The sequence below is a fragment of the Medicago truncatula genome, chromosome 6 (genome assembly GCF_003473485.1).
Source record: "Medicago truncatula cultivar Jemalong A17 chromosome 6, MtrunA17r5.0-ANR, whole genome shotgun sequence".
In the NCBI taxonomy this organism is placed as follows: Eukaryota; Viridiplantae; Streptophyta; class Magnoliopsida; order Fabales; family Fabaceae; genus Medicago; species Medicago truncatula.
Genome location: NC_053047.1, coordinates 32,718,026 through 32,744,372, shown reverse-complemented (window position 1 = coordinate 32,744,372; position 26,347 = coordinate 32,718,026). Strand labels below are relative to the sequence as shown.

Genomic DNA, 26,347 nt, shown 5'->3' with positions numbered 1-26,347 from the left:
AAAAGGTACACCCTCCGGTCACATATATAAGCAAAAAAAAACATCAATCTTTGGTCTCAAATATAAGCAAAACTAACCACTTTTTACACTGTTATTCCTAATATACCCCTTTAAAGTCTTTTGTGGTTTTCAATCACCTATTGGAATACACGTACACCAATACATTTCAATTCAATTCTCCATAATGCATTCATTTCAATTCTTCATAACAGCTTTTCATAACTCTTGGTGTACCCAATACATCTTCTTCTTTTCAATTATAAAAACTCATTTTACGGTCTTCTACCACCCATACATCTTCTTCTTTTCAACTCAAAAAAAAAAATGGCATCCCCACAAAAATGGTTTGATGAAGTACCCTCATTTGATTTGGGCATTGACAGCAACTTGGAAGATATTTCTCTTCTTGTTGTTGAAGACTCACTTGATGGGGATGGAGATACCAACCTAATTCAAGATACTTTGTTTGAAGGTGAAGTGATGTCAAAAAGTGATGATGAGGTCACAACAAAGCAAACATGGGTGTTTGAAGATCTAGCATTTGGAGGGCAGTACAAGAACAATTTTGACTTGAACAAAGCCCCTAATGAAGATGGGTCTTCTATGAGTGTTTGTGGTGAAGTTCCAGAGGTAATGCAATCTGGAAGAGTGAAAAATCTGCGTCAAAAATTCGTCCAACCATGTGAGAGAGCTTTTCTGAACTTAAACATGGAAAACTTTGATCTGAATGAAGTTCCAGTAGAAACAATGGACTCTGGAGATGAGATTGAGGAGTTGAAGGATGAAGAGTTGGAGAATGGACTTGAGATTGAGGAGTTGAATAATGAAGAGTTGAGGAAAGGGATTGAAGATGTGCTGAAAATATACATAGATTCATTGAACTAGGTGTGACATAGAAAGAGTTGATGTTTTTGGGTATTGGAATGAGTTTTTTTTGTAACCTGTTATCTTTGGTTAATCCTTCTTTCATAATGAAACTACACATCTCTTTATAAAATTGTATTTGTCCCGATTATAATATTTTATTTTCTTTCTTTTACTTATAATTCCTCAACTTTCACGTCTGCGTTCATTTGTTTGCATGCATTGCACTACGTGTGGCAAGATAAATTGAAATGAATTGTGTGAATCTAACATGGAACATAAAAAAGTGGATTTTCTTATGTTAGTGGCATTACGTGTGGCATTACGTGTAGCCTTAAATAAATTATCTTCCCTCTAAAGCTGCCATGTTATTTTATCTTTATGTAAATAAAGAAACAATAATTATTCAGTAGGCACACTAAAAATACTGAAAAATTTCTTGAAATAAAAAAGTTTCCTCAACATTATACAAGTAAACCAAAAGAAATCATGAAATACAAGTACTTAAGAGTTTAAGTTTCTGCCCTCATATCTCCTCAACATTATACAAGTAGTCAAAAGTTTCTTGAAATAATTCCGGGTCACATTTTAGTTGTGTGGGTAACATGCCTCTCCTAAGCAACATCTCTTTCTCCATGTGAGGAATTTTGTAGTTGTTGGATCCTTTCGCCTTCATTATCTCAATCATACAAGATTGAAGTGTGAGAAAAATGTTGTTCGAACTTTGGGCGGAAAAAGCATCAAAAGATTTCTCCACAGCTTCAATAAGTGCATCAACCGAATTAGTTACTTCCTGTTGCTGCAAGGATTGAATGGCAGAAAAAAAGCCTAAATCTAATACGTTCAAATCGGGAGAATTAGGAGGTTGAAAAGTCAAACGAATGTCGAATCCCCCATCGCAAGCCGCTCTACAAAACTCTTCATCATCTAGAGGCACATGACAAGGTGCATTATCTTGTTGAATGTAAATTGTTTCATGTGCATATTCTCGTGGCCATTTTTCTTTGATTGCCGGTAAAACTTCGTCGATATACATCTTTCGAGTGACTTCTCTATTTATAGAAGTGATTGGTTTTGTTTCAAGTGTCCCGGCAGGTCTATTGATGCTAGACCTTTGTGCTGGTACCTTGTGAACTATTGGAAAGCAACCAATTTTTCCTGAGAAGGTCTCATTACCATCACCATCAAATCTTGGCCTAGCCACAACAACTAAAAACATGACCTTACCGATGTAATTTTTGTTCCTACACATACGATGTGGCTCATCCTCATCAGCAAGAAGGTAATAGTTTGATGACTTTTTCGTTATATAGAACCATTTTTCATCAATGTGAACAACATTATACATAGGCTTAAACACTTGATCATGTGGTATGCTACTCTCCTCAAGCATATCCAAGCAGAATTCAATACGAGCTTTCAAATTATTATCATTCAAATATGGTTTGAGCACATTCGAATGTCGGCGTAAGACCCCTTCTTTTATGTACTTCAGCAAAGTTGTCTTGGTTTTAAGCCCCAAGACAGTTTGTAAAGATCGAAGAGTGCTACGCTTAGCTAATGAAGCATTGCGCATTTTGTCGAAATCTATTTGGATCCTTTTTCGACCACAATTTTTTGATTTCTTATGACACGGATCACCCGTTTTTTTTACTTGCCTCCAAATCCGATAAATGACATCTTGAGAGACTGAAAAATAAGATGCCAATGTTCTGACAATCCCACGACAAAGTTTTCCATTATAACTTGAATTTAACAATAAATGAGAAACAAGTTTCCGTTGATTGTTGTCGAGAAAAGAACGTTTGTTATTAGATTGTTCAATTTCCTCAACGATAATTGCCTCTACATGATTAAAAAAAGAAGTTCTTATTGTTATTATATACAAGAAGAAAAAATACAGAAACGTAAGAAAAAAACAATGTTTTAAAATTAAAACATTGTGGTCACAGTTTGCAACAAAATTTTGTATATCTCTCTTCATTGCCTCCCAAAAAATTACTGCATCAACTCTCTTATACATACTCTGTTTCGAATTAACAGCCGTTTAAGGTTTCTTTCTACATGCTAGTTTTACGAAATTAACCATATTTATTAAGAAAATGCATGCTTGATAATATCTTTGGTTAATGAAAAGTTCCAATAAAATTACATACACCAAGCAATGATAATACAGCAAGCAATGATAATATCTCAAACAATGGTGTGTAATAGTTTGAATTAGCTGTCTCACCTTCATTTAATGTATAACCCATATCTTCATCTTCTTCACTAAATAAGTCACCCATGTCTTCATCTTCACCATTTGTATCATCTTGGGTCCCTGAAACAAAAAGTTATAAAAAATAAAGTAAGAAAAAGAAAACTCATTTGATTATACTACATTATAGATTCCTCAGCTTCAATGAAACTAACTAATTTACCTCTAAATATATCATCAGCTTCATTTCCACCAGTGACATTTTCAGCATCATTTACACAATCATCTTCAAGTGACGGGACAACATTCAAGTCGAAAATGTAATCTTCATCGTAAGGCTGCACATTTAAGTCGATGGGTAATACATCTCTGTTTTCATCGGCGATTCCGTCGGCATCATTATAAGGTTCGTTCAAGTCAATATCAAAATCCATATTGAAGAACACTCATAGATGGTGATAGTGTAAATGTTCATAGCTATTTATAGGAACATGATAAGGAAAATGAATCATCCCAAAAAAACTTTTGAAATTTGACATGGAATGAAAATTGTAGTTTCATTCATTCAAATGAAAATTTTGGCGGCACACCAAATATTTGGTGTTAAGAAGCTGAAATGCCTTGCATATAATTGAATTGATGTTTCCAATGTCTTGCATATTTTCAACGTGAGGTGGGAAACCAGAAGGTATTTCAACGTGAGGTACAGTATTAAATTTCTCTAATGCAGTTGTACAATCATGTTGGTGTACATTAATTTTAAGAAAAGGGCAATATAGTCAATTTAACTTATGTTTTATACAAAATTTAGAAAATCAACTACACTTAACTGCATTTCTTAATCACCGTAAAAGCTGTTTTTTTTGCTTATATATAAGACCGGAGGGTGTTCTCTCTCTTCTCTGTTTCCACTCCCAATTTACTTCTCTTTCGTCGTTTATTTCACTTTCAATCGCACCCTCTTCCTTCGTTCGTTCCTAATGTTGATGAAGCTGTTTCACAATTCAATCGAATGCTCAATATGAACAACCCTACCCCAACCATATTTGAATTTGGTAAGATCTTCGCATCCCTTGTTAAAATCAATCATTTCCACACTGTTATTTCCCTTTCTCATCAAATGGAACTCAGAGGAATTCAAACTGATCTTGTTAATCTCAATATATTGGTTAATTGTTTCTGCCACCTCGGTCAAGCTTGGTTTTCACCCTGATATTGTAACAATCAATACACTTATCAAAGGTCTGTCTTAATGACAAAGTTAAGGAAACCCTTCACTTTCATGATGATGTTATAGCAAAGGGGTTTCAACTTAATCAAGTTAGTTATGGGACCTTGATTGATGGGTTATGCAAAGCAGGAGAAACAAGAGCTGCCATGCAGGTTCTTAGAAATATTGATGGGCTGTTGGTTCAGCCTAATGTGGTCATGTACAGTACAATTATTTATAGTTTATGCAAGGATAAACTTGTAATTGATGCTTTTGATTTATATTCTCAAATGCTTCTCAAGAGAATTTCTCCTGATGTCATCACTTACAATACTTTAATGTATGGCTGTTTGATTGTGGGTCGATTGAAAGAAGCAGTTGGTTTGTTCAATCAAATGTTGTTGAAAAACATTAAACCAGACATTTATACATTTAATATATTGGTTGATGGTTTATGTAAGGAAGGAGAGATGAAAAAAGCTAGAAATGTGTTAGCTGTTATGATAAAACAAAGTGTGGATCCTGATGTCATTACTTATAATTCTTTGATGGATGGGTATTTCTTGGTCAAACAAGAGAATAAGGCCACATTTGTGTTCAACACTATGGCTAGAAGGGGAGTGACTCCTGATGTTCATAGCTATAGTGTCATGATTAATGGACTATGTAAGACTAAAATGGTGGATGAAGCCGTTAATCTCCTCAAAGAAATGCATTCCAAAAGTATGGCTCCTAATACTGTAACATACAGTTCACTTATCGATGGTCTTCACAAATCTGGGAGAATCTTTGATGCTTGGGATCTTGTAAATGAGATGCATAATAGAGGCCAACCTGCTGATGTGATCACTTACAATTCCTTATTGGATGCTTTGTGCAAAAACCATCAGGTTGACAAGGCAATCACATTACTTACGAAGATCAAAGACCAAGGAATTCAGCCGGATATATATACATACACAATACTTGTTGATGGTTTATGCAAAAATGGAAGACTCAAGGACGCGCAAGAGGTTTATCAGATTCTTTTGATTAAAGGCTATCATTTAGACGTGAGGATGTATACTGTTCTGATTAATGGCCTTTGTTAAGAGAGCTTGTTCGATAAAGCATTGTCCTTACTGTCAAAAATGGAAGACAATGGTTGCACCCCTAATCCTGTAACTTTCGAAATTCTTATCCGTGCTTTGTTTGAAAACGACATGAATGATAAGGCAGTGGAACTTCTTCGTGAAATGATTGCTAGAGGTCTACTATAAGAATAAAACAAGGTGAGATGCTTTTTAGTTACAATTTGGTATTTCCAATTTCAATACAACCATCCAATCTTTATTTCCTTTTATTGTTAGTCTGTCACGTAAAAAGTAAATTGGACTATGCAACAGGCTAAATACTAAATTAGTTTTTGGTACAGTAATATGTTTTAAGGTGCATACTAATGTCTTAACAAAACAGTGAGTGATATGTTTTTATTTAGTTGCTTGAACAGAAGTAGGTTCCTATAAAACCACAATTTCCACAGTTCAAAGAAGAGTTTTGAGGATCATGGAGCCCAAGGCTAGATGAAAACCAAGTTAGCTTTGCAACATTACACTCCATTAATAAGTGTTTGGATGTTTCTACCTCAGCGAAGCAAAAAGGGCAAACAGATTCAAGTTTCTCTACTTTTTTACACAGGTTACCTTGAGTGGGGAGGATATTTTACGCCAACCTCCAAACAAAGTTTTTAACTCTGTTTGGGAGATCAATTTGCTAGAATTCCTAATTGATGATAAACTGAGCGAACTGAATACATACCATCCTTCTCACCATTACACAAAAAAGAATCCTCCGGAAGCCTAAAGGAAAGAGGTATACTAGCAATAATTTGTGTTTCAAACTGATTAAAGACAGAGAAAATCAAGTCTATGTTTCATTGTTTAGTACTATTAAGTTTTAGTAGTACACGCTCATTTTCTGTGTACTATGTATTGTAAAGGCATGACTAACAACATGCTTGGTAATATCCCTAAAAAAAAAATCATGCTTGGTAATATGTTTTTTAAGCAAAATAAATGACGTGGCAGAATTTGTTTGATTGAAACTTTGCAAGTAGATGCATAAGTGAACTAAAGTTGATTTTTTGACTTGAAGAAGTTAACTATCTGTAGCAAGTCAGTAGGATATATGAATGACTCAACTATAGATATGATTTAGTAATTAACCCATACAACACATCAGCACAACATAGGAAAAGAAAGGGAAAGAGAGGATCCCCTGTTTTAAAGGCAAAAGTTATGATATGCACCGTGCATAAACACTTCACAACCATCAGATCTAGTGTACACGTGTAATAATCCTAGGCTTCTTAAACTACACCAAATCAAACTTCATTTGCTTCAAACATTTCTCTCACTAAAACATAAAACTCTCCCTCTCTCTACAATTCAGATGAGTCTTCATCTCTTCCGGCCACACATGATGATTCCGGCACGGTGGTCGCTGGTGGTGGCACCACCGCGCCGGAGTTCAAAACTCCGTCCAAATCAAATAGTTTTCACGGTTTTAGACATCCTTTTTTGTGTTGATTCAAAATATCTCCTTAGATTTCTCAAAAAAAACTCACACAAGCGTAGATATACGAGTAAAAAAACGGAACAAAAAGAGAAAATGAAACTACCTCTTGTTCTTCACGGCTCCGTTTCACGTTTTGGTCTTCTTCTCCGATCCGGTTCGGATTTGTTGTTGTGTTGAAGTGTTGTTCCGATCCGGTTCGAATCTTGTTGTGGTAGGCTGTACGAACTCTCCCTCTACCTCTTCTAAACCGATTCTGGATGTTCTTCTTTATGCGGGAACGACGCGGTTTTGAGTTAAAATCGATTCGTCGTCGTAGATAACGACAGATCTGAACTTATTTATGGATTTATTGATGAATTCGAGAGTGGTAGATGATGTTTATGTGATTTTATGCGGTTTAGTGTTCATGAGGTTCACGGTTTCAGATCTGAAGTTGTTATGGATTCGAAATCTTTGTGATGTTAGAGGAATTTATGGCGGGAAAACTGCTGGAAACCATTAAGTACATCTAATGGTTTTCCACAGCAAAATGGTTTTGGCATTCTAGTACGGTGATGATGATGAACGACGGTGTTGATGATGAGATTGAAGATTCTGGAAACCATTTCCACAGCAAAATGGGTTTGGAGTACAACTCACAGAAACCATTTCCACAACAAAATGGTTTTGGCATTCCAGTACGGTGAAGATGACCGTGATGATGATGAACGACAGTGTTGATGATGAGATTGAAGATTCTAGTGGTGATGATGAACGACGGTGATGATTCAGTTTGTTTCCGCGTTTGGTTCATTTTGTTTGATTTCCTTTGGGGGTGTAGGAAGCAATTATGTTGGGATTTCCTTTGGGGGTGTAGGAAGCAATTATGTTGGGATTTCCGCATTTGGTAAGAATTTCCTTATGCACCATAACCGATCCCTGTTTTAAACCCCTTTGAGGCCTTATATCAGAATTAGGTTTTCCGTTGATAAGGATAGAAAAGCTGACCATGGACACACATCTCATAATAGTATGAACCAGAGCTAAACTACCTTCTTGGTCCCTTCACTTTTCTATAATACCCGCATATTTAAGATTGTGGAACTTGAAGATTTCATGAGAAAGATCAACTCTACATGACTTGGTACACTCTTTTCAAAAAGAGAAAATCATCCCCTAGATTCAAGTGAAACCAAATAGATAGACTACACAAGTGAATCTACTCATATTTGTTTATTAAAATAAGATGTATACACAATTTTGTGAATCTACTCATAGATTTCTTCAACTCTAGGAATTAATTTACTTGAACTCTTATTCATGAATATGATATGCTGCCATTGTTTACCAAAATAAGGTTTTTAACTTTAGCAACTTATTGAGCATGTTAATCATTTCACACACTCTTGATTTCATCTAAGAAATAAACTTCAGTCTAAACTTTTGAAACCCTTTCTCTTTCTCTCCCTTTATTTGTTGAGTTCAAGTGTTGCTGCTCAAACATGGCCATAGCTCAGATTTAGTCATCAACGCTGCAAAACATGTTGCTCAATCTCTCCTTTATGACCTTGTGATCAATCTTTTGACACTGAATGCCTTTTTCTGCTAGATCCCTCTACTTTTCAGTGCCAATATCTACAACATTGAAATCAGTACAATTAGAAAATAAAGTAACAAGTTTTTCTAGCTTTACTATATATTTTCAAAACAGTTTCATACAACATGACTTGGACATCTCTTTATTCCTATTTCTTCATCGATTTAGTACAAGAAAATTTCCCATAGAAACATACTTTAAAAAGTTTATATAAAAGAAAACAAATACTTTAAATCAGCATCTAATTGGATAGGTCACAAGAAAATTACAATACAAACTTCAGTCTGAAGTTTTTGGTTATGAGCTTGATGTGCAACATAATAACAACATGCATAACTAAATTGAACAAATGGAACAACACATAATCAAGCATCACACTCAGATCTCAAATTTCATAACACTGTACCTTTGTCACACTCACAGGTTCATTTCGGGTGGAGGTCTTGGCCGTAGGTCCGTCGCAATTTGTGTGTGCATTGTGCAATCATGACAACTATGTGTGAATGAATGTTGTGCATAGTGGTTAAATAATCATTCCTCTCAAAATGACATAGCTTCATATGGAAAATAATATTTAACGTATTAGTATCATATTCAAAAAAATCATCCAACCTAAGCTTTTGCATCATCTGAAACACTCTCAGCCAGCATAATATATTAGTAGTATATGGCTTCCTACCATCATAAGAAAGAATCTCGATCATTATCCTAGGGAAACCCGATGCACTAAGGTTTTGTTTGGGAGTTTGGAGGGGAGGGGAGGGGAGGGTTTTGGGGGGTTGGAAATATATAGAAAAATGGACAAAAAATTTTCACATTTTTTGAAAGAACAGTTTTTTAGAGAATGATAAACTAATACTTATGATTAATATACTTTTAATTTTAAGAATATTATAACAACATAGATTGAATTTGAAAAATTCATATAAACCCTCCATAACCCCCTAAAACCCTCCCCCAATACAATTTGAGTTCCCCCAAATGAGGGGGATTTTTTATTATGAGTAAAAAATTAACCTCCAAAGCCCTCTCCTCCCAATGTCTTCTATTTCTTCCACTTGCTCGTTCCTTTTTTCCAAAACCCTCCCTTCCCCTCCAAACTCCCAAACAAAGCCTAAAGCTCCGCATACGCAGGATCCGGGAAGGGGTCCCACCTTTTTTGTTGTATTGTACGCAACCTTACCCTGTTTTTTTTTTTTTTTACACAAGAGGTTGTTTCAAGGATTTGAACTTTTGACCTTTCAGTCACATGACAACAACTTTACCAGTTGCGCCAATGTTACCTCTCTTCCCGATAATTATCCTAGATTTATAAAAATCCACAAGTAATGAAACTTTCCAAACAATCGACATATAAGTTAAAAAGTAATGAAACTTTCCCACCTTAGTTCAATATTAAATAGTTCTTCACTTGCTTTTAATCTCATGCTCAGTGTCCCTAATTATATATATCCAAAATATCCCTTGAGGGCTCCTCCTCTCAAGTCTCAGCTTATATGTTTATAGCAGAAAAGAAAGTCCAGACCATAATAAATAGTGTTCAATAACAAGTGCCAAAAATTCAGTCAAAGAGAGCAGGAAAATAAGGTCAGGGAATATCAAAGAAGAAAGTAATTATGCAGTGAATTTGACGATGATAAAAGGAATATTACAACAGCATATAGGCTAAACCAGCAACCATAACAGAATACATGTGTGCTCTCTACAATTCTGAACATAACAAGGCATGTGCTAAAATAAAATTTATTTAAATCATGATGGTCCCGGTATGTTGCAGTATGAAAATATTGTGGACACAATGGTGATAAAATATAAGCATCAGGTGCATAGATAACGGTGTGGCATGTCTAGAATATATACAATTATATCCTTAGTGTATACGCAAAAAACACAATCAGGGTATCCACCAAAATATTAAACAAAAGTTACGTTTCATAAACATTCTATGATAAAAGAGAGAAGCCAGTTAAGTATGGAGCATCAAAACAATACTAGCGTCCCAATCGTTACTAGCACTACTATCATTATCCATCCAAGGATCCATGTTTTTCATCTTATGATGGTTGCACAAAATTGTGCTTTTACTTTAATTATGATAGTTGCACAGCATTGTGGTTTTACTTCAATTTTAGTTTCCTTTACTCAATATAAGTTCCATGCGTTATTCTATATTTAGGCTAATTTGGGTATGAAGGTCCGAAATCTCAGCTAACCCACTTGGACTCATTTTTCAAATGATTCCTTATTCCTAAAACATTCCTAAAACATCAAGAGAAATATAGGAGAATCTAACCTGATATGTAAAACTCTGATCATAACCCTCTGGTTCCCGCTAAAACCACTCTTATCGCCGTTTTTAGACTTCTATTTGTGCATAAATTGAGTAACATAAGGAGAATATAAATCAGTGTCTATACACCAAAGACTACAAGGAATTATAAGGCTTTCCCTGAAAATGGGAATTCAATCTCTATAACATCGTATCAGATTTTTGTTTGAAATCTAATTTGCAAAAGCCATGGAATCATCTTTTACCTTGATGTTTCCAAATTAAAAAATATAGATTTGATTGAGTATATAGATCCTGTCCTAGTTTACAGAAACACAGTTCTATAGGTGGCCAACATGAACAAACAAACATGAATTGGATTCCTGCATGTGATTAAAACTTATTGGACTTCATTACAGTTCAGAACCTAACCAGTATCAGAAGTTGTCCACCCTAGTTCGCTATTGTTGTTACTAAATTCAGATTCAGAACTAACTTGTCCAAACTGAGTTATTAAAGTTCAAATCCCCTCAAATTTGGCAAGTAGGCTTATTTATGTGTCCAAACCTTTACTTTGAGGATATATTTGTGGTTTCTTTCCATATTTTGCATCAAGAATCCTATATGAATTTTAAACTTGTTTGACTAGCAAACTTGCCTTCTTAACACTAACATCGGGATAAGTATAATTTGAAAGCCTTTATAAACATGTCAAGCATATTGTGCAATTTTATTACTATCAAAATCTTAAGAGAATGCAGTAAATGAAAGCACATCAATTTCATGCCGATTCGACGAATCCTACTTGTTGAATTCATTCAAATTGAATACTTAGGTAGTGACTAACTGCACTAATCTATATTCACTATATACATTCTTTTAAGGCATCAATTTCAGCTCTGTTAAAAACTATAAAAAATGCAGAAAACCAATTATGCAGTAGAAACATAATTCATGCTTGAATTCTTATCATATCATCCCTTATCATTGACATACACCACACACTACTAAACACATGTCTGACCTTTCTCTTCCCTTGCTAGCTCACATGTATCTTTTCTGAAAATTGAGCCACCATTTGTAGAAGACAAATAAGTGCTTTTGGTGCTTACTTTTATCTACAACAAACTCAGCCTAATAAACAGTCCCAGCTGCACCCATGCCCATCACACCTGTTTCCTTTGATGCAAGATAAATGTAACTACTTGTAAAAACAAGCCTCTGAAATGATATAAGCCAAGCCATAACAAGTTACTTCTTCTATAAGGATAAGGCAGGAAATACAATAAAGGGTAAATACCTCTTTTCGTCCCTGTAATATTAGCGAATTCCAATTTAGTCCCTGTAAAAAAAAAGATTTAGATTTTGTCCATGTAATTTCATATTCTTCCACTTTTGGTCCCTCATTCCACCACGTAAGCAGAATCTGCATACATGGTACGTAAAATGAGGGACCAAAAGTGGAGGAATCTGAAATTATAGGGACCAAAAGTGGGAGGAATCTGAAATTACAAGGACGTAATTTATGTAGATTATGTTGACTTGATGAAAGGAGGGACCAAAAGTAGAAGAATCTGAAATTACAGGGACAAAATCTAATTTTTTTTTTTTTTTACAGGGACTAAAACCGGAATTCGCTAATATTACAGGGACGAAAAGAGGTATTTACCCTACAATAAATTATATTTACAACTTCTTCAACACACTTTTACTTCTTCTTCAACACACTTTTAAACTATGAATCAAAATGATGTGCATATAAACATGTAGTCCAACCATGCTGCTGACTGAGAAAGAGAAATTGTAAATCCAGCAGAGTCAATGGCGATGAGATTCCAACTCCAAAAACTAAAAACGAAAATTGTATTTACAACGTTCTTCTTCTTTAACTCTCTCTTTCCCTTAACTATTACGAGTCTTGCTTTTAGACCTTTTTTATAATCTGTTCTATATATTAGCTATTGAGAATAAGAAATTGGCTATAGCAAGTGTAGTACAACTTGTAAAATCCTAACACAACCAATATTTCGAAGACAATGCTAACTATTACATTCTAATTCTTCAACTTCCCCTCAGGTTGAAACTCACTGATTTCTCGGTTTTTGAAGTTTAAACAAACATAACAAAAGAAACATCAATAATATAATTTGTTTCTAATTAGGAGAGGCAACTACAAAAATGAAATGCAATAGACCTCTCGCGATCGTTAATAAAATTTGTTTTTGAAGTATAAACAAATTTAACAAAAGAAATATCAGTTCAAAATAACAATGTCTAACATAATCATCTCACCTAGTTTCAGTCTTACAGTAGACCTCTTGCAATCATTTCACGAAGAAGTTTCTCTGCCATATCATTTTCATCTTTTTCGAACAGAGAAAGGATAACTATTTCATAAGTTTTAGCATTTGGAATGCATCCATTGTCTTCCATTTTTGACAGCAAGGCCAACGCTGCATCAAACAAGCCCTTGACACAAAACCCTTGGATCATAACGGTATATGTATAGACATCTAGATTATAGCCTTTGACCAAAAGATCTTCAAAAACTTTTTGTGCATCCTCCAGTTTTCCACTTTGGCACAATCCCTTGATAAGAACAGTGTATGTGTACATATCTGGTCGAATACCCTGGTCTTTCAAATTTGTTAATAATGCAATTGCCTTGTCAACATGATGGTTTTTGCATAAAGCATCCAATATAGAATTGTAAGTTATTATATTAGGTGGTTGACCTCTATCATGCATCTCATCGACTAGCTTCAACACACAAGAGATTTTCCCCAATTTACCCAAACCATCAATAAGGGAATTGTAAGTTACCACATTAGGAATAATTTTTCTACAACGCATTTCTTCAAAGAGATTTACAGCTTCATCCACCATTTTAATCTTACATAATCCATTAATCATGGTGGTATAGCTCTGAACATTAGCAATGACTCCCCTTGAGGCCATACTATCGAATATATCTTTGGCCTTGTTAATTTCTTTAACTAAGCAATATCCATCCATTAAAGAGTTATAAGTAACAACATCAAGTATAATGTCTTTTTTCATCGTCACACCTAACATCATTTTAGCTTCTTTCACCTTTCCTTCCTTACAAAAAGCATCAACCAATATGCTAAATGTATACATACGAGGGTTGATGTTTTCTAATATCATTTTGTGTAACAAACCAACTGCCTCTTTCAATTGACCCATAATGCAGAAGCCATAAATTAAACTATTACAAGTGAAATCATCAGGAGAAATTCTCTTAGCAACCATTTGAGAATATAAATCAAAAGCATCATTAACAAGCTTAGCTTTGCACATATTATCAATAATCATGTTGTACATTACCGCATTAGGCTGAACTAATTTCCCATCAACTCGTTTCAGCAATTGGAGAGCAGCTGTTATTCGTCCAACTTTACATAATCCGTTAATCAAGGTCCCATAGCTAACTTGGTCCAAATGAAATCCCTGTGCTACCACCTTATCATGAAAGTTCAATGCTTGATGGATGTGACCTTTGAGACAGAGACCCTTGATGAGTGTATTGAATGTTATGGCATTTGGGTCAAAACCCTTTTTAAGAATCTTGCCGAAAACAGAAAAAGAAAGAGAGTTTAGACCCAATTGAGAAAAGCAATTGATGAGGATGTTGAAAGTGAAGAAATCTGACACAATTCCATTTAATTCCATTTGTTGATGAAGTGAAAGAGCAGTGGAGTGATGCTTAGCTTTTACAAGGGAAGATAAAATCTTGTTAAATTGGATGATGGGTGGGGTAGGATTCTTGTGATGGAGTAAGCTGTTGAATGATGAAATGAGATTGTTTTCTTCATCTTGGTGGTGATGTAATTGTGAATAGAGGCTTATTGAAGAGGGGAATAAACCAATGAAATTAGGGTTTGGAGATTGTTGAAAATGTGAAAAATTGGGTATGAAAACAGAGAAAAGAACAGATCTCAAAGTTGAAAATGACATGATTGTTCTCTGTGAGTGGATTGCAACTAAACGGATTAAGAATGCCCAAATGCCATTTCATTGAATCAATCTTGTTCTACTTACTACATACATACACGCCCAAATGTCACCTTTTTAGAATTTTATTGCAAAAATAAAGGAATTTACTCAAATTTACTACTTCTCCATTAAAAACTTCAAAAATATTAATCATTTTTGTAAAGAAAATTTATTTCAAAATAATGTTTTTTTTTTTAAAACTAAGTCTAGTGTTCAGAGTGTTGAACAAAATTCAGAGTCTTATGCAACGGATAATGTAAAGAGATAGAGAGGAGAGAAAGACACAAAACAATTATACAAGTTCCTTCCACAATCCGGAAGTAGTCTTGTCCCCCTTGCACTTTCCAAGGAGAGTTCACTAAAATCAATATCTTATTACAATTGCTCAAGCACAAAAGCAAAAGACTTCAAACTACTCAAGCACAAAAGCAAGAGGTTTCCTATGCTCAAGCCCACACGCAAGAGTCTTCGTATGCTCAAGCACAAAAGCAAGAGACTTCTAAACAAACACAATTACACAGAAATATGTTTGAGGTTGAACACTTGATGTACAATCAATGATGTTCATAATACAAATCAGATACAGACTCTTAAGACTTTAGAGTTTCTAAGATATAAAAGTTGTTAAGAAATTTTAAGTGAACTTTGATGTGAAACAATTTCAGTAGAGTTTTGGCACTTACAATCTTCAAGTCTTCACTCCTTTATATTGAAGCGTGAAAGAGACGTTGTTGATTGCCAACATATGAAAAAGAGTCGTTGTTGAATCTTGATAATCACTAATGATCTATTGCTTGATTTGGTTATTGTCCCAAGAAGGACCAATTTCAAATCCATTCCTTGTATAAAGAATAACCAGCGTAGTCACAACTGTTGTCTTGTACTATTGCAGACATGAGGAGTGGAGTAGTGGTTGTACAATTGTACTATGTCCTTTTCCTGCACTCTTCAGTGGATAAGCATCCAATGCCTTCTAATTCCTCTGAAATAGCCATTGCACTAGGTTTCCATTCCTTCTGCATTCAGAAAAAGAACATTTAACTAACTTCAGCTTCCAGTCTTCAGACTCTGATGAACTCCAGCTTCTGATGGTTCTTGAGACTCTCTGATGACGTCAACTTCTGATGGTTTTCTGACGATGTTTGTCTTCGGAAGCTGTCTTGCTGTCTTCTTCATACTCTATCTTGCAACACAAGCTTCCTTTTTGTAAATTTTATTGCTCTCATTTGTTCTTCCACAACCTATACTTGAATTAAAGACATTTAACTTCTTATCTATGGTCTTGCACACTTGAAGAAATATTAGCATATCCAATTAACATTTTTAATACCTTGTTATTATGAAAACTTAAAGGTGATAATGTTAAACACATTTTGTTCCAACAGAGAGTAGTAAATAGTTAGGGGTATAATAACAAAAGTAACAATAATGTTTTATTAATATTGTAAAACGATGTATAATTTAGGACAATTTTTTCCAAAGCGACTTATAATTTAGGACGAGGGACTGAATATTTTTTTAAAAAGGCATATCACTTTCAGTACGTAATACTTTATTTCCTCCAAAATATGTGCATTCTTTCGGTAACAAATTTCGATCATATTTTTTTTACTATTATATAAAGACAAATAGTAGCATATAGAATGTTGTTGAATTTGTCTCCGTGAATAAATTCAAAAGATCTTTACTTTCAAAAAGCTGAATGTACAACTTTTTCACATTTTTTAACCCTAAAATAAACTTAGGAAAATGATAGGTTGACAACTCTATGTTGTACACACTTTGTGCCGTTGGCAGGGGCAATTTAGCAATTTCACCTCTCTCTCTCTCTCTCTCTCTCTCTCTCTCTATCTTCCTTCCTTCTCATCGGCCACCAACCACCACCATTTTCGCCGTCATCGACCTCAAATCTCACTACCACCACAATCGCGGTCAGATCTAACCACCATCATCACCATATCTCATGCTCTCGTCTCACCGCACCACCACCATCGTCACCATCCCGACCTTTAAATCTCAACATTGTTGTCTTCCTCACACCAAATTTCACAACCGCTACCACCACCGTCTCAGATCTAAATATCACCCCTCCCCATCACTTCCGCCGCTCCTCCTCGTATCTGTCGGCCTTCTGCCTTGCGTTCTGCGGAGATCAGAAGCCTCTTGTCGCCTCCCCTCTCCTTAGTCGTGGTTGTCTCTGTCACGAAACTCGTTGCACCAGAACGAGACTGTGAGATACATACGAAGATGGCGATGATGTGGGTTGCGAGACAGAGAGAAGATGGTGAGCAGGTAGGCTGCGAGAGAGAGAGAGAGAGAGAGGGAGAGAGAGTGAGTGAGAGAGAGAGAAAGAGAAGATGTCAAGGATGTTTGACGAGGGAGAGTGAGAGAGGCCATGGCAGCAGCCAATGGTGGTTGCGGGTGAGACAAAGGGGGGTTTTTGGTAGCCGCCGTCACCGGAGACAGAAGAGGGATGGTGGTGGTGGAGGAGAGGGAACGACGGAGTGGGGACTTGGAGAAATAAGGAAGGCAGAGGATGGAGGAAGAGAGAGGACGTTTCATTGTTTTTTTTTTATGGATTCACACGGTACAAGGAGGTCACGTGTCACATTTTGGTGTGGAGGTCAAATGTGTGTATGCAACCTAAGGTGGTTCACTTATAAGAGCTCATAAACTTACCATTTTAAGCACAAGCTTTAAAAATAACAACAAATTAAATGTAGCATTGTAATGTAGAATTTTTGGAGGTTTCATCTTAACAAAAATTTAAACCCGACAAACATCATTATGAAGTAACAGGAGAGCAAAGAATCAAACAAAAACTGTGCAGGAAACATTTACATGCTAAGTCCCCTTTGAATGCGTATTTTATAAATATTGGAACATTTACAACATGTTTGTCAGGCATTTTGCAGTCACGTATATCACCATTAATAATTGACTTGCGATGGATTGAATGGAGAGGCATTTTTACATGCTAAGTCCCATACGATAATTAATACAACGTAATACTAAATTTCAAAATGCAGGAAAATTTCTATAGTATATCAACACTTTAAGATTATGAAACTCAATTCCATTTCTTGGGAACACTCTTTCATATACCAAGGCTGGTATGATATTGATAGATTCAAGTACTTAACCAACAACCTTATAATCCAATTCATGTCAAAACACGAAACAAAAGCTAGATGCAACCACAAGATTTCATAATTGGACTTTTTTTTATGTGTATTTTTTGTAAAACATATTAGAATATAAATCAAATGCTCTTATCAACCATTTCATAATATAAATCAAATGTTTCAATTAGAAGTTTATCTTTGCACATTTTGTTTGGTTAAGTAACTCAGTAGTTGGAGCTCACACATTTTATGTGACGAATTAATATCCGGGATTCGAACATCGAACTCTGCATATAAGCAAAACTCATGATGACTAGTTTCTTACCTTATTTTAAATGTTCAGTTTGGTAACTTAATTAGTTACTGTATTAGCATATTTCTCGGTTTTTTACTTAACTCTTAGCTCAAGATGGCAAAAAAAATAAGAATAAATTAATAAATATAATTATTTATAATAACTCATTTGAAATGAAATAAATAATCACGGGAATGTATGAAATATTCATGAAGGGAGTAATATAGATTTTTGTACATACTTAAATCTACTATCTTATTTTTAATATTCTCTTTTATAATAAATAAGTGTACAGTAAAACTTAACATCTAATACATTTGAAAATTGGTTAATATTTCTTATAAAAAAAAAATTGACACCTTCGTTTCTTAGAAAATGTATTTGAGGGAATAATATGGTTTTTTTTAAGAGGCTAAAATGAAATTTAATAACCATCAAAAGAGTCAACCAACACAAGGTGTGCTTAGGCAGATATAAAGATCTTGTTTAGATACAAGAGTCTTAAGGAAAAGAGAAAAACAAAAACAAAGGAGCATTTAAGTTACAGCAGAGAGACAGAACAAATGATTTTGCCTCCATTCATTATAGTGGAAATCAAAAGAATAATATGGGTTCATTCAATGCATCCAACATTTTAAAAAATACAACAAATATTTTTGGGATGAAATCCAATTGATGACTTCTTTTTATAAAAAAAAAAAAAAAACTTCTTTTTGTTTTTTAAATAAAATATATTTTTTATAATAAAATAAAATTGATTCAAACCAAAAAAAATTAGAATGTTCATGTTTCTATTAACTGGTTAAAATGATATGAATGTGATTGCTTAAATTTTGGTGGCGGTTGAACGGAAACCCTATAATTGAACTTTTACAAAATTGCCAAAGAAAAAACAAAAACGGTTTTTGTGGTCTAATATATGTTTTGTCTCTTCCGATCTGTTCATAGATATAGCCTATCAATTGAAGTTTATATTATTATCTAAAATGGTCCTGAAAAGTAGGTCAATTCATCGAAATCCCGTGTTAAAAGAAGCATCAAAACCAATAAAAAGGTTGAGTGTGATGGATGTTATATGATTCATAAGGTGGAGGGTTTTTTGCACCATCAAGCAAAAAACCATAGCCTGCGCATTTTAGCTTGAAAACAAATAATGAGGTCATTTACCCTTGTAATAATTTCAAGCTTATTGCTCAAACAAATGAGCATTATTCTTGCAGATGTTGGTACTGCTTCTTCTTATGGTCCTCCATATATACGTGAGTAGAACCATATTATTCATTCAATATTTCTTATTCCTACGTATATATGATATATATAATAAAACAATGTTTGATTGTGCAGCTACAGCTTGTGATGGGAATAGGAGACAACAGTTTCCACCAGGAAATATATTTGTGGCAGTGAATGAAGGGTTGTGGGATAATGGGGCAGCATGTGGAAGGAGATACAGAATAAGGTGTATAAGTGGAATCAATAAGCCATGCAAAGTTGGTAGTAGTATTGATGTTAAAGTTGTTGATAAAATTACTTGTACAAGATCTTCATGCCACCAAACTTTCCACATGTCAACTGAAGCATTTGCTGCTATCTCACGCTTCCCTAATGCAAATATCAATGTTGAATACATTCAGTAAGTTTATACATATATTAATTATTAATTCATTTATCATTTTTTACAATATCCAACCACATTGTCTAATTAATCTAATGTTGTTCATACAGGATATGATCGATATATATGATATTCCATCCAGAGGTCATTGCTGAATTTTGCATAAATTACTGCAAAGCAAATTAATGTGTACTGTTCCTAAAAAATAAATAAAAAATATAGGGCTACTGGTATATATACACATTATTGTTGTTTAATAGTGAGCAAGATTTTGCTTCTCTTAGTAGAAACTAGTGTTCATCTAATAAAAGTGTAAAACATGCATGGAATAGAACATAAGGAACAAGAATCTAAAACTGGAGAACCAAGTAAGTGTACGTTTTGATGAATATATTGAACTAATTAACATCAAAGTGCATATGATGTTCTTCTTTTTTTTTTCAAAAAAAAAAAAAAAAACTCAGTAATCGGCTAAAGAGAAGCTTTGGATGGACCGACCCAACACAATAATTGTTGGCATTTATGGAATTCAATTCCGATATCAGAGATGAACACACTCTTAGGTTTCTAGCACTGACTATCAAGTCAGCCCTAAGTTTAATCGCATATAATGTTCTTGTTTCAAGGACTGTTTCCACGAAAAACTTCGAGTGCTTTGAAAGAATTAAATTGCAATCCTTACGGTGCAATTTGCAAACTGTTTGATCATAAGAAAAGTTTATGTAATTTGTGATCTCTCAACGCACACCATCAAAGATCATCACATTTTCAGTTGCCAGATTTGATTCATTAAAGCTTTACGAGGAAACAAAGAAGATTAATCTAGATAATGAATTTTGACCATGAATTAATCTATGAGTGGTCACACACGATAAGGCTTAAACCTCTCCCTCCACTCAATCAATCCCATTTTTAGAAAGGTTTCGACCAATTATATATAACTAATGCTAGATAAGGTTTCAACCCCATGGATTGTGATTAGAAACGTGGCGCCTATGTGGATACTGGTGACTGGCCTGAGCTTTCCCACGTCAGCAAATCAGACATAGATGGAAAATATCGCGAATTGTATTCTCACGACAGCATCGCGACGGGTGTAATTGTAATGTCGCAGGTTTTATTCCCTTTCATCTACTATGTGTATTTTAAACAATTTTAGGATTCAACATCTTTGTTTTCTTCGCAATATACATTCGAGATGTATTCTTTCTTGATAAGTAGCACCGCTCATTATATATTCACTATGATGAGTACTGAGTGGATGGATATTAATTACTTAAAAAAATGATGTTTGTGACATCTTCTTAACCACTTTCTCTCTCATACTCACGTCATTTGTTTATTCTCTCTCTTCTTTTTTCTCTCTTCATTGTTTTTGATCAATTAAAAGTGAAAAATATGAGAGAGATTATCTATGGGAAACATGGCGCCTATTAATTTTATAATTTAGATAAGGTTTCGACCAATTCTATATAACTAATGCTAGATAAGGTAGGCTCCAAAGGTAACACTGCTGGGGCAGCCGCTTCTGCAATGTCATCGTCATATGCTATATGCTGTCACTCTGGTATATGATCCTGGTCATACCCACCATTAGTCACATCGTGGTGTACCTGATCTTGATAATTCAGGTACTCCACCTCCTGGCTCAGATCAACCACCTGCGACTCTTAAGGCTGTGTAGCCTGAGAAGCCTCCTGCGAAGTCCCTGAACCATCCCCTCTCTAACCTCTTCCCCTCTTTGGAATGTGCCCGCTTTGCCTCTCCTTCTGGTGGGTTTGAGTCATCGCACGCCTACCACCAATCATCTTAGATGGATCAACCGGGTTCTGATCAGACATATCTACCCAAAAAATTTAAAAATTAACTTCATTCAACTTATACTTTCAACCACTTTATCAAACACACTAAACCTAAACATAACCTAAACTTTCACATTTAACCACTTTATCAAATAAACACATTGAACCTAAACATTATCATACACACTATCATTCACATTCAAACGTAAATAATCAAATGCAATATCATACACATTCAACCTAAACATAACCTAAACTAAACATAAACATTCATCTTCGGTGAAAAATCAAAACCACATTCAACCTAATTCAATATACACTTTTTCGAATTACAATTAACATCATATCCATAACCTAAACTAACTAAATAATCAATAAAATTGTCATTGACGCATTTTATCAAACACTTTGTGTGCAAAGTATCAAACATACTCAAAATGTGTTCTTTTGTCACCGTTCAAAACCACATTATACTCTAACATCATTCAAACATCAATTAAAGACACTACATTCAATTATAAACTACATGCAATAATCAAAAATTCAATTCCTACATCAACCCTAACCACATGAAAACTACTCAATTTTTTTTAAAAACTTAACATAAACAAACTAACATTAACATTACATTGATTAATGCTATTTACCTGTGGTAATGTGGAGATGATTGCTTGCAAATCGTGAAAATGGAAATTGGAGGAATTTGAGAGAAGTTTGGTAGTTTTTGAACAATTGAAGGAAACTAGAAAACTGAGTTTTTGTTTCTGTTTATGTTCAGCACGCATCGGCAGTTAACTGCCGAGGAAAACCTCGGTAGTTAACTGTAACGCCCTAGTCGTTATTTTATTTATTTTGATTTATTTAGAGTCTTTTATATGATTTTAAATGATTATTATTGATTATGTGGTGTGTATTATTTTATTATATAGTTTATTTTAATATTAATTAGAATTATGTGTGAATTAATATTATTTTGGAGGTAGGGAAGTTAATTAGGAATTAATAGAATTAAGGGGGAGTAAATGAAATAAAAGGGAGTTATATTTTGGTGAGTTAGGAAAAGAGAAGTCAGAAGCAGTTTTACGTGAAAACAGAGTTTTGGGAGAAAAGGGAGAAGAACCAAGTGAACCTGAATTGCTATGCATTTTTCCTTCTGAATTAAGGTAAGGGTGAGGTTTGCTTCAATAGTGTAGTTATTGAATTCTGATTTTGGTTTAACAAGCTTTTGGTAGAATTGAGGATTTTAGGTTATTGATGAATTATTGAGTTTTGGGTGTAAAGATTGCTGTTCTGATGTTATAATTAGGTTCTGGTTGCATACAACACTTAGTTTTGCATCTGTAAACTAATTTGGGGAGTGAATTTGAGGAAAATGGGATTTTTGGAAAAAACCTGCATTCTGCTCGTACTGATGTTCATCGCTCGCCCCGGCGAGTAGCTAGTCTCGCCTCGCGAGTGAACAACTTCATGGCTTGCCTCGCGAGCAGAACCACTCGCCATAGCGAGCAAGTGCCTGTGAGATCATGATTTTTGAATTGTTGTTATAAGGTGTAAGATGGATAGTTTTGAGTGCCTAGATGATTTTAGAGAGGACTGGGACAATTTTTAGATTAAAAAGATGAATAAGGAGCTTAAAAATGAAGATTTAGTGAGAAAAATGTTAAAACTCCCGAGAGCACCCTTTTTTTCATTCGCCTTGAGTTCGCCACGGCGAGCAACCCAATCCTTGAGTTCTCCATAGTGAGTAGATGTACTCGCGAGGCGAGTTGCCCAGTATTTGAGTTGTTTGTTCTGTCTTGGTGAATGTTGGATTGTATTGATGTCTGAGCATAATTATGATTAATGGTGTATTTTTCTGGAATTGTTGGATTGATTTTAATGGTCTGTTGATGACTGTGATGTATGTTTATATTTAAATAAATCATACATGTTGTTTAATTATGGAGTTGTAAGTCATATATACATATATGCATTGTTAAGTTGTATGTAGATATACACAAGTGGAGTCAGTTGCATAAGCATATAAAGCGGGAGGGCTCTTGCCCTGGAACGCCTTGTCGTTCAAAGCGGGAGGACTCATGTCCTGGAACACTTTAATTGTTCAAAGCGGTGAGGGCTTATGCCATGATGAATGCTTTAACCATTCAATATCCGGTGAGGGCTACTGCCCTGTAAATTGGTACCACATGCATTGTCGCATCGTTGCATTGTCGAGGAGTCTTAGTGGTGTTGTCGAGTAGTTGCATGAGTCATTGTTGTTGTTTGTAAATACCATTGTTGTTGATATGTTGATTATGAAATATATATTTATATTGAATAATTTTTATTATGTTAGGGTGTTAGATTCAATTGATGAATTTATTATCCATATTTATTGTTGTGAATCTCACCCCTTCTGCTTGAAAATGTTGCCCTTCCTATGGGTAACTTGCAGGTGATCCTGAGTAGTAGGTGGTGGCTCAATGTCTAGGGCTCTGATACGTACGGGATGAAATTTATTTGCTTATTTTCATTCCTATGTATCAATTTTGGAACATGCTGATGTAGCCCTTGTATTTGATTATGGATTTATTTTGATGAGGCTTTTATGCCAAGACTGTTTAGTGGAGAATCAAACATTTGATGTTGTTGTTTTTAATGAAAATATTCCGCTGCAAAGTTTGATGAAACTGTTTAAGTTGTTGTTTATTAAATAGTTTTATAATCTATTTAAGAAATTTTAAAAAGTAGTGTGACATGCCCGTTTGAGATATACTCTGATGTTTATTTGTTATTTAATTGTTTTGGGATAGCGGGGTGTTACATTAACTGCAGCCGATTTCCACAAACTTCGGCAGTTAACTGCCGAAGGACATTTAGGTAAATTAGTCGTGTGTCTCAGCCTAATCAAATGTGTCAACAACAATCCTCAAAATATTAATCATTTTTGTAAAGAAAATTTATTTCCAAATAATGTTTTTTTTTATTTAAATTTTCAATATATCATTGATTAATTTTTTTTTCTTTCTAGTTATACTCCTACGTTTCAAATTATATAACATTTTTTACATTTTATGTGAGAAAAAATATTATAAATTGTTTTACAAAATCGTCCTTAATAAATAGTATCGAAGACATAAATTAAACAATTGAAAGAAGAGAGTGAACGTGAGAAAAACACAAGAAGGGGTTGAATTGTGTTAGCTTTCGAAAAGCAGCAGAGTCTTGAACAAAATTCAAAGTCTTATGCAACGGATAATGTAAAGAGATAGAGAGAAGAGAAAGACACAAAGCAATTATACAGGTTCCTTCCACAATCCAGAAGTAGTCCTGTCCCCCTTGCACTTCCAAGGAGAGTTCACTAAAATCAATATCAGATTACAAAAGCTCAAGCACAAAAGCAAGAGACTTCAAACTACTCAAGCACAAAAGCAAGAGGTTTCCTATGCTCAAGCCCACACACAAGAGTCTTCCTATGCTCAAGCACAAAAGCAAGAGACTTCTAAAACACAATTACACAGAAATATGTTTGAGGTTGAACACTTGATGTACAATCAGTGGTGTTCATAATACAAATCATATACATACTCTTAAGACTTTAGAGTTTCTAAGATATGAAAGTTGTTAAGAAATTCTAAGTGAACTTTGATGTGAAACAATTTCAGCAGAGTTTTGGCACTTATAAAATTGTTGTGAGTCTCTTACAATCTTCAAGTCTTCACTCCTTTATATTGAGGTTTGAAAGAGACGTTGTTGATTGCCAACATATCAAAAAAAGTCGTTGTTGAATCTTGATAATCACCAATGATCTGTTGCTTGATTTGGTTATAGTCCCAAGAAGCACCAATTTCAAATCCATTCCTTGTATAAAGAACAACCAGCGTAGTCACAACTGTTGTCTTGTACTATTGCAGACATGAGGAGTGGAGTAGTGGAGGTAGTGGCTGTACAATTGTACTATGTCCTTTTCCTGCACTCTTCAGTGGATAAGCATCCAATGCCTTCTAATTATTTTGAAATAGCCGCTGCACTAGGCTTCCATTCCATCAGCAATCATATGCATTCAGAAAAAGAACATTTAACTAACTTCAGCTTACAGTCTTCAGACTCTGATGAACTCCAGCTTCTAATGGTTCTTCAGACTCTCTGATGACGTCAACTTCTGATGGTTTTCTGACGTTGTTTGTCTTCATACTCTATCTTGCAACACAAGCTTCCTTTTTGTAAATTTTATTGCTCTCATTTGTTCTTCCAGAACCTATACTTGAATTAAAGACATTTAACTTCTTATCTATGGTCTTGCACACTTGAAGAAATATTAACATATCCAATTGACTTTTTTAATACCTTATTATCATCAAAACTTAAAGGTGATAATGTTAAATACATTTTGTTCCAAGAGAGAGTAGTAAATAGTTAAGGGTATAATAAGAAAAGTAACAATAATGTTTTATTGATATTGTAAAATGACATATAATTTAGGACAATTTTTTCCAAAGCGACTTATAATTTATGACGAGGGACTTTGAATATTTTTTTAAAAAGGCATATAACTTTCAATACATAATACTTCATTTCCTCCAAAATATGTGCATTCTTTCGGTAACAAATTTCGATCATATTTTTCTACTATTATATAAAGACAAATAGTAGCATCTAAGATGTTGTTGAATTTGTCTCCGTGAATAAATTCAAAAGATCTTTACTTTCAAAAAGCTGAATGTACAACTTTTTCACATTTTTTAACCCTAAAATAAACTTAGGAAAATGATAGGTTGACAACTCTATGTTGTACATACTTTGTGCCATTGCTGATGTGGCAGGGGCAATTTAGCAATT

General features: G+C 34.5%; 4 protein-coding genes across 10 annotated transcripts; 2 read left to right on the top strand and 2 right to left on the bottom strand.

The window, feature by feature from the left end:
• Positions 1–1,390: 1,390 nt before the first annotated feature.
• LOC112422835 (uncharacterized) lies at positions 1,391–3,498 on the bottom strand. Its single transcript, XM_024786523.1, has 3 exons — positions 3,288–3,498; positions 3,098–3,187; positions 1,391–2,709 (listed from the first exon to the last, which is right to left on the bottom strand). The coding sequence occupies exons 1-3, from the start codon at positions 3,496–3,498 to the stop codon at positions 1,391–1,393; spliced, it is 1,620 nt and encodes a 539-aa protein (XP_024642291.1).
• Positions 3,499–3,942: 444 nt separating this feature from the next.
• Positions 3,943–6,351, top strand: LOC11414631 (pentatricopeptide repeat-containing protein At1g62930, chloroplastic). Of its 2 annotated transcripts, none has more exons than XM_024786631.2 (2): positions 3,943–5,545; positions 5,764–6,351. In XM_024786631.2, the coding sequence occupies exon 1, from the start codon at positions 4,442–4,444 to the stop codon at positions 5,363–5,365; it is 924 nt and encodes a 307-aa protein (XP_024642399.1). In that variant the 5' UTR covers positions 3,943–4,441; the 3' UTR covers positions 5,366–5,545; positions 5,764–6,351. The 2 variants fall into 2 exon arrangements, with proteins under 2 accessions (XP_024642399.1, XP_024642398.1); XM_024786630.2 differs by having other exon boundaries at positions 5,752–6,351.
• A 1,749-nt stretch (positions 6,352–8,100) lies between these two features.
• On the bottom strand, positions 8,101–14,764 carry LOC11411617 (pentatricopeptide repeat-containing protein At1g62930, chloroplastic). 6 transcript variants are annotated; one of them, XR_005642235.1, is made up of 3 exons: positions 12,968–14,764; positions 11,700–12,017; positions 8,101–8,444 (listed from the first exon to the last, which is right to left on the bottom strand). XR_005642235.1 is itself a non-coding variant. In XM_024786629.2 (2 exons), the coding sequence occupies exon 1, from the start codon at positions 14,651–14,653 to the stop codon at positions 12,980–12,982; it is 1,674 nt and encodes a 557-aa protein (XP_024642397.1). In that variant the 5' UTR covers positions 14,654–14,764; the 3' UTR covers positions 8,101–8,444; positions 12,968–12,979. The 6 variants fall into 6 exon arrangements, 1 of the variants encoding a protein (XP_024642397.1); XR_003013291.2 differs by having other exon boundaries at positions 11,700–11,896; XR_005642236.1 differs by having other exon boundaries at positions 11,700–11,847.
• A 4,501-nt stretch (positions 14,765–19,265) lies between these two features.
• LOC11408962 (EG45-like domain containing protein) lies at positions 19,266–19,749 on the top strand. The gene is made up of 2 exons (XM_024786522.1): positions 19,266–19,371; positions 19,457–19,749. Exons 1-2 carry the CDS (start codon positions 19,266–19,268, stop codon positions 19,747–19,749), a joined length of 399 nt encoding a protein of 132 aa, XP_024642290.1.
• Positions 19,750–26,347: the final 6,598 nt, after the last annotated feature.